Here is a 13,328-nt window from a genome sequence, read left to right on the forward strand (position 1 = left end):
GCAGTTAGATGTTTTCAGGAATGTCCCTGTACTGAGCACAGCCAAAGTAATCAGGAGCTTTTTTCTTTTTTATCTCGAGCTTAATGCAATTGAGTTGTTTTGTTGTGTATTGGATGTGGGTACAACTCAGATAGATCTTCTCCGGGGATGACCATAGTTGGGGTGTGTGGGAAACATCCTTTACATCGCGGTGATTACACTGCGATGCAGTTAGATCGCTGGCATTACAATGCAAGCGTTACATTGACTTCCACTGGAGTCCGCTATAACCTAAGGAATAAAAAGATTTACTATTCCAACACCTTCCCTACTGTACGTAGACTGGTGTTGGAATAGTAACTCTTACTACTCCTAAGTCCAGCCCCCTCCAGCGCATGTTGTTGTAATTACTTGCATTGTAAAACTGCGATGTTACATAGCGCAATCATTTTGGTCGCGTTGTAACATCACATATTCAGGTGTGTAAGGTTACAAGGGTGGAGAGGCCTCGCCATCCGAGGATAAGCTGGGTGTAGGCGAACTCCTCACAATGCCAGATTGAGTTCATCAACACAGAGGTGCCTCATTGCATATCTGGTATGTGCAGTATTGCTACACAATGTTCGTTGGTGCCAAGCGGTATTGTTCCTTTACCTCTGAAACACAAGGAATACAGTGTAAGTATCCGCACAATTATGAGTTTCCCCTTTACTTCTAACCATGTGTACCCTCCCTCCTGGACTCATTCCCATGGCATCATTGAGGTGAATGGCCCTGCACTGAAACTCCATGTCGGGGTGCATTAGTTATTAAAGAATTCAGATAGACTCAGGGCCACCCTGGGGCCACCCTGGGACCACAGACAGAGGTGGAAGCGGAAACTTTTATGCACTGGTGTGGTGGTCTTGCTACCACTAAGAACCTCTACTCTGGCAAATCATGGGGACAGACAGTGTCCACCCCTATGGTGTCCCACCTGCACATCCAGTCTAGCTCAGTTTGAATGTCGCTAGGTTCAGTGAAATGTTGTAATGCTGTTGGGTTGGTTTCCTACCGGTTGATGTTTACCACTACTCTATGGAATTCTACTCTATTGGGTTGTATCTTGGCCCTAAACCTGCATACAGATGGTTGAGACAATGTGCTTTCTCAGAAGCTATTTATTGGGATAAGTAAAGTATGCTTGCACCCAAGGTGTGAGATATCAATGAGCAGACATAGCATAACTTAGCCGAAGTCTGGGCACCCACGTCGGTCATGTTCATGTGGAATACTATTGCTTGGTTTAGAGTAAGTATAAGTGAGATAGGAGATGTCCCTACACAAGCGCTGCAGAAATTTCGAAGTAAGCTCCATGTGACTAGGCAGATTTCTCGCTACGGATGGATGCGGCCACACCCATGCTTGGAAGATGTACAAAGATGTAGAAACTTTGAAACATTGCAGGTCTTGGGATGTTGTTTGGAGGGGTATTCTATATCTTTCTGGCATCCAGGGTTGTCTTTTTGCTTGGTACAGAGTGAAGAATCTGTTTGTAAAAAAGTGTCTCTAAAAAATAGCTTGTGGTATTTGTTGGCTTAAACCATCTGGCCTCATTGGGACTTCAAAGATTGCCTCTGAATAGCTTGTGGGCCCAAGGAAAGGCGGTGCACTTGCGGCTTGTTTGCATACCTGTGGGATCAGTTTGTCCCTTTTCAGTGATGCCAAACTGACCTGGACATGAATAAACAAGGAAAATGATGATGTGTTGAATGCAGCAGTTCCTGTGGAAGTACAAGCTATCCAGTAGTCCCTCTTCATTGACCATTCTGTGCCTGGGGCCACTAGGTACAATTTGCGCCCTCGGCTGGGGGGCGGTGCACCAAAAGAGAAGGAAGATTAGTTAGGGGAGGACTGTGTAGATCAGGACTTACTTTGCTATATTTCCAACGGAGTTAGTTCAGGGTGATAAGAGTTTAGTGCACCGAGGAGGCAGTCGAGAAACTTCCAGGCTTCTTCTTTTCAATCTTTACTGCCAGAGAGGTAAGCAGTAAATTATGTTCTCGAAGCCAAGTCTCATGCTGACTTTCCTAAAAATATACATGCTCAAAGTTTTTAAATTATATATTTGAGGTTCTTTGATGCTTCCAAGGGAAGAGCATAAGTACATTCAGGACTGCAATTGTGTTCTTTTACCGACTTATCGGGTGGGCCGTGTGTGTGATTCTGAGCATGTATCTTTAATTACTTGTGCGTCAGTGTCTAAATATGTGCCAGCTGAGAGTGTTGAGGGACAGGCTGTGGTATATACAATAGAGTAGTATCTGGCTCATGCCTTCTGATCTGAGGCTGGGTCTGAAAAGGAATCAACAGACTAAAATGTGGTGATGTTATGGTGACCCTAAGCAGTGGGGATGACAGTTGGAGGAGCATAGTGAATGAGATTAGATGCTGGATGGATGAGGTCTCGTTATATAAATAAACTACTTGTGTTTGCTTAACACTACAGTCTCATTGGGTTCCTTCCTGTGGATCCCTTGTTATAAAGGCCAAATGTTATTTGGTGCTATATGTAACTAGAAGAGAAAAAACTATTTAGTGTATCATCTTTTTATATATGTTTTAATTTTAGGATAATTGTATGAGTGCCAATAACAAGCTTATAAAGAAACACAGCACTACTTAAAAGAAAATCTCAAGTTAGATTGCATGGGTATTTAATGGGTCGGTGTCGAATTTAATGAATAATTGGCCAAAATCCGACTATCCTCGTGTCTAGGAAACACTTGGGGCCACATTAGCAAGAACAACTGCGATAACATTATCGCTGCTTTAGCGGCAGGAAACTGCTGCTAAAGCGGCGATAAGGGGCTTGATAATTTGCCCTTGTGAATTCCCATGGAAGCCCAGGTTCACACCAGAACTTCTGTGGTTTAGGTTTGAGTTGGTGTTAGACATATTTGGTAACACTGGTGCACTCACAAAAACAGTGTGTCAGATGAGGTTTATTTGGTTGCCATAAAGTTTAGTTTTGTTGTTATTATATCTTTCACTTAAGGCAAGAGTTGTATACATATTGCTGAGTGGACAAAACATAACAGACACACATATATTCTTTAAGGTTGTTTCAGGGTTTCCTTGATAAATGTCTCATTTTTCTTTTTCAACTTCTTTTCCCTGAAGAAAGTCAATGTGATGCCTGAACTGCAGCGGAACACAGTATGGAATCTTGTTATTGCACGTACAGATACAAGAAAAACATCTCTTTAATGGATTATATTTATTCCTTTGAATATCTGGATTCCTTATAAAACAAAAAAACTTTAAGTCTATGCAAACTGTATTACACATTCAAAGAAATACTTTTGTTTTTTACTTTAGGATTATTTTTGGATGGGGTCCACCCAAAGGTGAGTGCAAGAAAATCTTCAAACTGGTTAGCTACACAGCATCTTTTATACCTACTGCTATGATACTTCAGGACACAATAAGTAATTTCTTAAGAAAATATTTACATTTGTGGTGCTACTGCTTTTATACATGCCTATACATATACCAATAATCTCACCTGAGAAGACCCATTGCTCCACAGGATGGCAGCAGTGTTGACAATGATGTCTTCACCTTCTCGTGCAGTTGGGTCTAACCTTCCTACTTTTACAAGCTTGAATTCCTCATCTTGAGATATCTGCACATTTAAAATGTCGCTGGTTGCTGAGGCATCTCCATTTGCATCAAAGAAAATTTCCGTTCCAGTGTTTGTCATAAAGTGCAGATTTTTCAGATAGTGCAGGATCTGGTGATGGAAAGCATTATAGCAGAGCACTGTATATATACATCTAAAAATATCCTTACAAGAACTTTAAAAAACACCTTTATTGCAAGTATAGATTTATTGCCTTGTTAATTTAACACAACTGTAAAAACGTTTTTATATTTATTTTGTAGACCCAAATTATCAGATGATTATTCAAAATAAAAAATATGTCCCGCAGGGCAAACAGGATCAACTTATGAAATTATCCACTATAACTTACGCCCCCGCAATGTAATGCATATCACCATATCACCTTATATATTACATCACTCACGACATGATCAGTGATATCATTCATGACATCACAGATTAAATCTCCAAAAACTGCATATATTCAACACAAGTGATTCATTGTATATCAAATTATTTGAAGATTATTCAAAAAAACATAATGTCACACAGGGTAAACAATATCAACTTGCCAAATTACGAGGCCAATGTCTATGAACAAAAAAGCAAATGGTTTTGAAAAAAAGGAAGTGACTTTTTGACTCAATGTGGGGCAAAAGTATAAGCGATAAATCAATTATATCTATATTCATCTATCTATATCTATATATATCTATATTCACTAAAAAAACACTGGTTTCAGGGACGTTATAGTTAGTTGGACATTTCACTCGTACAAAACCATAGAAATTCCACAGTTATAGTTAGTTCGGCTAACTATAACACGTGCACCCGCAATGCACTGCTCATGACGTCACATATTACATCATTCATGACATAGTCAGTGACATCACTGATGACTTCTCAAATGACATCACTGATGACATCATCCATGTGACAATCTGACGCACCTCCTCATACCCTAATATAGCCAAGTCATAGCAAAATGCAGTGTCCCAGGGCAGGTACCCCGGGACACTCCAACAGCCGACCCTAGGCGGTGGTGGTCCCAAGGGTCATTATTGGCTATAGGAGGGGTCTGCACAGCATCCAAGGAGACTTCTTTTCCCCAACCAGCAGTACACCAGGAGGCAGGCCTCAGTGACTTTCCAGTCTGCTTTTTTATTTTATTTGTATTTATGTATTAGGGCGCGAGGAGCCTAAAAATCCCATGGTTTCAGCAACTGAGCGCATTTCTTCTGTTCTCACCTGCTAAAAGCGGAGCTTTTGCTGTGGCTTGGCTGGAAGCTTGTACCAAGCCACAACAAATTGTGGTGTCCCAGCTGTGGGCACCTTGTGGGGGCATTGCAGGATCCACATCTCGGGCTCCAGGAGGGGGGCCATGTGTCCCCTCCAATATTTGCTTTAGCTCCTGGTAGGTTGTGGTCCCCAGGGGTCCACAAGGGACACCTATAATGATTGTGTTTCTGGGAGGTGGCAGTCCATGGGGCTGCAGGGGAGGCCATATGGCTTTCCTAGCAAAAATAATGTATATGCCCTGGGGAGGTGGTGGTCCTGGTTGTCTCAAGGGCAGGGGGGGAGGCCTTATCATTCTGTTAAATAAAACAGTGTGTCCCGGGAATGTTGGCAATCACCAATTTCCCAGGGAGGTGCTGGATCCCAGGGCTGAGGGGGGGAAGAGCGAGCCCACATATTTCCATTGTTTACAGCTCCAGGGAGGTGGGGGTCCCGTATTTCTATTGTTTACAGCTCCAGGGAGGTATGGGTCCCAAGGGCTTTGGATAAGAGTGGAAGAGGGACCCCATGAACCCCCTCCTTCATGCCCCTGGCATTTGGCCACCAAGGGGCTTTGAAAAAAGACCAGCAGGAGGCAGTGTAGCTTTCTTAAAATTTGGCAGTGAATCCACATACCACTCTTGATCGCAGCAAAATTAAAATTACTTTTCCTGGTGGGATCCCTTCACTATAACGGGCGGGGGGTCAGGGTGTTCCTACCCTCCCCTCCTTTCAGAATTCTTTACTTTTTTGTGGGCCTCGGTTCCATGTCGAGTCCGGAAATGGCTGCCAACTCTTCCTGATTGATGTGTTGGCAACAAATCAAAATTTAGCATGACCTACAACTCCACTGTTAAGACTCATGTCCCCAGGCGTCTATATTTCTCTTGCAGCTTCAGTCACTTATGCATGCAGTAGACTCTAAGGTAGTTGCAGTCAAATGTACAAAGCTCTGTATTCCCTAACAAAGGCACTGATGTATTGGTATAGCTACATACATACACATTTAGAGAACTATAGAAGTACCAAAAAAGACAGTCACATACAACACATTTAGTGAAACATCTCATGGAATTGATACAGATACATCCATGCAGAGAAATAACTCTGCATTCCCTAGCACAGGCAGTGGGGTATTTCTTCAGCCACTTTTATACATATTTAGGTAGCCATAGAGGTACTGAAACAGAGAGTCACACATTGTCAAATAGATTTAAACATCTCATGGCACTGCAACAGGTGTACTCCCACACTATCTAAGATATGTAGACAAGTAGAAACAGAATTATGTCATCTATTCAGACATATAGGTCTTTAAACATGGCTCAGGGTTAATAACGTCAGCCTTGTTTGTGCACTCTCTTTGCCAGCTGCATTTGGCATGTCCTCTTGAGTCCAATAAGCAACTCATGAATTACAGATCTCCATGTAAGTACTACATAGAGAATGCCACTGCTAAGGATAATGACATTTGAAGGCAGATAGTGACACAATGTTGGCATCGATCCAGACAACTAGTCCTTTAAACTTGTGTCATGGGTTTTAATGCAGATTCTCGTCATGCACTCTCAGTGTCAGCTACTGTTGGCCTGTAAAACCTCTTTCCCAAGTGTAAAATCCATGTTTCATTACACATAACTCACCTCAGAGATATACTGTAGACATGAAATAAAGGATGGTGCGTTGTGCTTAAAAGAAGGAGAGATGTCCTTTTGAGTTCAATAAATTACTCATGCATTTCCAGGCCTCCATGCCAAGTACTGCATAGAGCATGCCACCCCTAAAGCAACTGACATTTGTAGACAACTAGTGACACAAGCTTGTCATTCATCCACACAAATAGTCCTTAAAACGTGGGTCAGGGTTAGTAATGAAGACTGTGCACTCTCACTTGTTGTGTGTCGATTTAGATACCGTATATAGGTTTCCCGATTAATGCCCTTATATAGGCACAATTCTCATTGCCCTTATTTAGGCATAGAAATCCTACCCTTATTTAGGCATTATCCATGCTAAGCCTTTAGGACTTCCCCTTGCTTGGATTATTGATTTTTCCAAGAACTCATTTATTATGCATGAACATCTATTCCTTAGGGGTTCATTCATGACGTTCCTCTGCCCGACTTGTACGTCAATACTTGCATTCCTAAATACCTTCTCGGTATAAATATATCTGCACTTGCCCTGGCAAACCACGGTTCGGCTGCACAGCTCGATACGGCTCGCCACAGCGAGTTCGGAAGGAATTTGAGTCCCCGCCTGACGCACTGACCAGATGCTGTCATCCTCTTCACAGAGAATCCAGCTCCAGTGTTTCTGACTCCCCTTGCGGGGTGTTAGAGATCAAGACCCAGAAAGAGATTCCAACCTCTCTCATTCTAAGGTATGGAGCAGAATAGAACCTAGAGAGACATTAGGTAAATATCGGCAACACCAATCCAAACTGTAGCTAAACTAGACTATAGAAAAACAGCACCTACTTCTTACCTCGTACTACACTTAGGTTAGGTACTCTGGGGTAGAACTAGCTTGAAGCATCAGACAAGTATTCACATTTTAGCCTGTGTTATTTATGTCTGTATTTTTATGAATATATGTCATAGCTACAAACCATCCTATTGCAGTATTATTTTATCTTACTGCTAACGCTGTACGTATTATACACATTCCGTCTTACGATTGTGGCAGTTCATATCTCTTGCACGAGAAATAAGACTGTTCAATAAACCCTTTATATTGAAAAAGCCCGTCAATCTATTTCTGTGCAACGAAGCATGCACAATTGACTGAGTAAAATTGTTATCTATTGTTTTCACGATTCTGAGACGTGTTCCGATTCTAAAGGGAAACAACATAGTTGTCATGTTTATGCAGTTGTCAGAAACTCATCCCTTCTTGTTCATTGGAGAAGTTTCTAGTGACCTCTGAGTTAGCTGGCACACACAAGTAATTAAGTTTTATTTACTCGATAGAGGCATACTGACCTCAGTCCTATGCCACATCTAAAGGGTATATTATTCCAATGCGCAGAGCCTATCAGGGATATAGGAACTACACTACACACTGCCACCTCCATTTGACACATAATACCTCTTTGTCAAGTGTCAAGTCTACATTTTAGCACAAATAGCTCACTTCTGATATATGCCATAAAGCACTGTTCTTTTTGATTAAAGGATTGATTTCCTTTTGAGTTCAATAGGTTAGACATGCATGTCCAGGCCTGAATGCCAAGTACTAGCTAGAGTATGGCACACCTAAAGCAACAGACATATATGTTCAGAAAACTATGTCGTATTTCTCTCAACCAATCAGACAGCTACAGAAGCACTTATACATTCTGTCACTTACTCTGAAACTACTTATTTATGCACATGACCAAAAGCCAGTTGCAGACACACTTAGGGGTAGATGTATCTATATTCCATTTTGCGATTTCTAAATTGCGATTTTTAAGGAATTACTATTTAGAAATCGCAAAATGGAATGTATGTAGAAAATCGCAATTTTTTTGCAATTTCTTAGTCTTCCTTATTTGCGAATTCGCAATTTGCGAATTCGCAATTAAGGAATAATTTCCCATGCATTCCTATGGGACAGGAGGCCCATAGGAATGATTGTGAAATATTTCTTAATTTGCGAATCGCAATTTGCGAATTCGCAGTTAAGGAATAATTTCAAAGGTGCAGGGGTGTCTCAAAGACACCCTGCTGCACCCCTGAAATTTACATGTGTGTGTGCATATGGCGCACATACATGCCCTATGGGCATGTATGTGCGTCACATGCCACCTTCACAAATGCAAAATAGGGCATTTTTAAATGAAATCGCAAATTACCACCAACCACAAGTTGGTGCTAATTTGCGATTTCTTAACACAAATTCGCAATTTCTAAAACCCACATACATCGCATTTAAGGAATCGCAAAATTTGCGATTCCTTATTTTGCGATTTTGTGATACATTTCAAAAAATGCAAAAAAGCCTTTTGCGATTCGCAAAGGCCGAAATTCGCCGAATTTCGGCCTTTGCGAATCGCAAAAGGCTTGATACATCTACCCCTAAATACTGCTCTATTCCATAACACAGGCAGTGAGGTATTTCTTTATACACATACATACACATCTATAAAGTTGTCACAGTACAAAGAGAGTCACATACTCGCAGATTTACTTAATTCTCTCATGGCAGTGCTACAGGTGTACTCCTACACTCACTTCGATATGTAGACAAGTAGAGGTGCAATCTGTTCATCTATCCAGACAAATAGCCCTTTAACCATAGGTTAGGTTTATTAATGCACATTCTGTTTTTGCACTCTCACTAACACCTGCACTTGACATGAATAGCTCTTTCTCAACTGTCAAATCTACATTTTAGTACATGTAACTCACCTTTCAGCTATGCTTAAGTTATGCTAGAGGTGTGATATAAGGCAGAGTGCTTAGTGCTTAAAAGATGGAGAAATGTCCATTTGAGTTGAATAAGTTACTCATGCATTTCAGGCCTCAATGGCACGTACTATAAAGAGTATGTCACTCCTAAAACTCATCAGATGGTTTGCTGTTTCTGTATTGGAGTCCTGATTGGACATTAGGCAAGCTTTAGTTTGCTTCAGTGGTAGGTACCCCAGGTATTGGTGCAGGGTGGCTCTGGTTGGTCCTGGTGTCCTCACACTTGCCTGGGGAATAGATCTGATATTCTCGAGCTTGGTGACTTCCTCCTGGGTGGCTGCTGTGTTGGTAGTCCAGGTGAACAGCAGAATGGTGCACCCAACCATGTAGACAGTGCCTGAAGGGAAGTGGCTCCTTCCCTTAAAAGGGAGATTCTGACAGCTTGGCAACGCGCTAGATGACCTCTGTGGCTTTTGTAGGATGCCCCACTGCAGTAAGAGTTGGGTTACTCATGATGTATGGGACAGGAGCAGGCAGGCAGGGTTTGGTGCCAAAGTCCACCGGCTATCTACAATTCTCACTTCTTCTGCTCTTCTTTGTCTTTCTTCTTCTTTCGTCAGGTGATTCTAATTCCAGGTTTCAGGGGGCCTACTAAATATTGAATTTAGGGGGATTAAGGAGAATGAAGGGTAGTAGCAAATTGGCTAAATTACTCTTGGGGTCACTACACCCCCTATTTGATCACTTCATGTGGGGAGTGGGCATAACCCTCTCCGAGAGTTCCTAATTCCACCAAAACCAAAATGGTGGAACCCTTCTTTCATGGAGCACATCATGCAGCCCACCTTAGAGGTGTGACTGTCCTGGTAGTGCAATGCGCCTCCTTGCATTGCTACTTTCAGACTGCCCTGGTACAAAATCGGCCTCAGGGCAGAGGGTGGTATCTCACAGGTCTGGGGGGAAGCTGGGGTCACATATCAAAGGTGGCAGGGGCTTTGAAGTCCCTGGCCTTGGTATGCAGATTCACTAGTCATCCTTATAGAGGAGGTGTCAACCATCCACCAGAACAGGCATTGTTTCTGTCCCAAAAGAGTGAGGGTTCTCACCTGCTAGGTGACAGAAACAAGTCAGTGGTGGCGGCTGATGATATAGGTTAGCCAGCACAATAAGATGCTGGTAGTATTTCAGGTGGCACCTCGAAGGTGCCCTCTGAGTGTATGTTTTAATAAATTCACTACTGGCGTGAGTATAGATTTATGAAGACCAGGTGTTTAATACCAACCACCAAAGTTTTTAGTAAAGTCATCATGTAGCTGGGGAACTCGTAATGAGCAGTGCATATACTTTACATATCTTTCCTTCTCACTTGTACAGTCTAGCAAATCAACTAGACAGCATATGGGTATATCTGCTAATGCAGATAAGTCCTCACATGTAATATAATGTACCCTGCCCTAGGGCTCTTAAAGCCTGCCGTAGGGGTGATTGACATATAGTATCTGCAGTGTCTTTTGGCATTGCACACAGTTATTGTGCAATGCTGTGTTTGCAGAAGTTCTTGACGCATCGTGCAGTAGCATTTTGCATGTTATTTTTGTTGGGGTCGATTTCAGTGGTATAAGACACGCTGCAATCCATAGGGATCCTCTTTAGAACCCGCCCTGGGTACTATAGGAGTTACAAGGGTGCTAAAGCCCTTGCCAATCGAATTACTATTTGACATTTTGTGGTTAGCAGACTTCAGTGTACTGTCAGAATAAAAAAAACAGAATCTAGCAGTTCAAATGAGGGCAAAAAGTGGGGGGACATCTGCAAAGAAGTCAGGCTTCCCAGAGAGGACCTATGTGCTCTTCAAATATGTTTCTTTGATGTCCCCTCCACTTCAAAGGCACAAATTGCTATAAGAACTGGGCCACTGACACCACAACTGAGTAAATGTTTGGACCTGTGACAACTCTGCCAGGAAGAGGAACTGCTATGCTGCTGAAGGACTGGTTTTCTGCTGGACTGCTGCTTTGCTTGACTCCTACCTTGATGTGCTGCACTCCTCCCTGTTGTTCCCCAACCAGGGTGAGAAGGAGTAAGGGCTCGACATGCATCACCTGTCCCCAGAGTGATTCCAAGGGCTTGCTGGCTCACCTCCTGATAAAAGTCTCAGGGACATAAAAGACTTCCAACTCTCCTGGACTCTGCCACTTGAGAGTCTTGCCCTGCCAAGAATCTGCCAATTCAGTCCTAGGCCCTTGGAAGTGGGTATAAAGTGCAGCTCAAGCCTAAATCCATGCATCTACGCTGTTGCGCCACTCAGAACCGGTGTATCTCCATTGACCTTGTCGCATCAACACTGCTGTGAAGATTAAGGGCATTGCTTCACCAACAGTCCAGATGCATCTCCGACTTTGCGTATCTCAGACCTGACGCATTGCCTATATCCTAGGGACTCACGCTGATGCAGTGCCTCCCTTGCCACTCGCATCTCATCCTCGATGTTGACGCAACCATGAAACAAGGTGCTGTTTCAGCGGGCCAAGGCTCATCCCTGTATCTGACCCATTCTCCTTGATGGTCAGCCTGAACTTTTGGATTTGATCAGGTCTTTTGGATTTGACCAGATATACCCAGTATGCGCTTTACGCTTTTCAGCACTATATTTCAAGATATTCTATAAAAATTCATAACTCCGGTTCTGCTTCTTGGATTTTTGTTGTTTTGGTCTTGTTGTGCTCAATAAATTATTCTCTATTTTTCTGACTTGGTGGGTTATCTTTTTGTATGGTGTTTTCACTGTTTAACTATTTGAAGTATTGCACAAATACTTTAACCATTAACTGGAGGATATACTGTGTCACACTGACTATGGCTGATTTACAATGGATCTGTATGCATTTGCTGGGAGTATGCTGTCAAAGGAGCAAGTACCCTTATTCACCTGAAGGTGGAATGCCTTATCATTGGACATACTCCTAATTTGGCTGTAACTACACTTGCCAACGGGCCCTTGGAGAGGGTGCTTCATCTAAGATCTTATAATCACCAGTAGGTGACTTGTGGTATGAGTGTTTTTCTAGTCAGTGGGTAGGAAGATTAGAGAAATGTGAGCTAAAATCAACTATACACATTAACAGTTCAAGATTTGTGCAGACTGCATACTGGACCAGAAATCTCCGCGTCCTCGCATTTGTAAATGCACAAATACTTTGAACATTGCCTATTAGTTAAGCCTGACTGCTCTGTGCCAAGCTACCAGAGGGTGAGCAAAGGTTCAGTTACCATTTGCCTTACTCTTACCCTGACTAGGATTGTGGTTCCTGCTTGTACACAGCAGGAACTCTCACAAAATCAGGCTGACCAGTAATGCACCTTGGGTGGATTGATGAGCAGGTAGGTTCCTGTCTCCTCTTAGTTCTCAGAGCACGTTTAGCCACAAATGTTCAGCTAATCCCTCTATTTTCTGACTGTCTTAATGGATTCTACAAAGTCCAACTGCAATCTCCACACAGTCACATGACACAAAAAAATAGGCTGCAGCCACAAAATAGCTGCGGCAGGAAAATAGGAACTTTTTAAAAGTGACATTTTCAAATTGTAACTTAAATTTGGACATTCCCATTAAATAAGATTTAAAATTACAATTATTTAGACACCAAACATGATTGATTCATGTTCTCCCATTCAAATGTCTGCACCTATTAAATGCAATACACAACTCAATATTATATTTAGGAAGAGGTAGGCCTCACACTAGTGAAAACACAAAAGTTAGGAGTTTTGCAAAACCAGGACATGTAAAACTTAAAAGTACATGTCCAGTTTTTAATTACAAAGAGCCCTAACCTGTGGGCTGTCTGGGACCTACCCTAAGGGTAACGTATATGTAATAAAAAGGGAGCTTTAGGTTTGGCAAGGGGGTTATATTGTAAAGTCGAATTGTCAGTTTAAAACTGCATACAGGCTGCAATGGCAGGCCTGGGACTTGTTTTACTGAGGTATTTAAGTGGTTGGTGCAAAAAGTGCTACAGGCCCACTAGTAACAT

At 42.3% G+C, this 13,328-nt stretch overlaps 1 protein-coding gene across 1 annotated transcript in view; it reads right to left on the bottom strand.

Annotated features, from left to right (window-relative positions):
- Positions 1-13,328, bottom strand: part of LOC144774107 (extracellular calcium-sensing receptor-like) — a 103,929-nt gene that overhangs the window by 15,714 nt on the left and 74,887 nt on the right. Inside the window, exon 4 of the mRNA XM_078659132.1 lies at positions 3,527-3,754. Within this exon, the coding sequence (XP_078515258.1) occupies positions 3,527-3,754 (228 nt within the window). The remainder of the gene's footprint in view (positions 1-3,526; positions 3,755-13,328) is intronic.

The sequence above is a fragment of the Lissotriton helveticus genome, chromosome 8, assembly GCF_964261635.1.
Source record: "Lissotriton helveticus chromosome 8, aLisHel1.1, whole genome shotgun sequence".
NCBI classification, from domain to species: domain Eukaryota; kingdom Metazoa; phylum Chordata; class Amphibia; order Caudata; family Salamandridae; genus Lissotriton; species Lissotriton helveticus.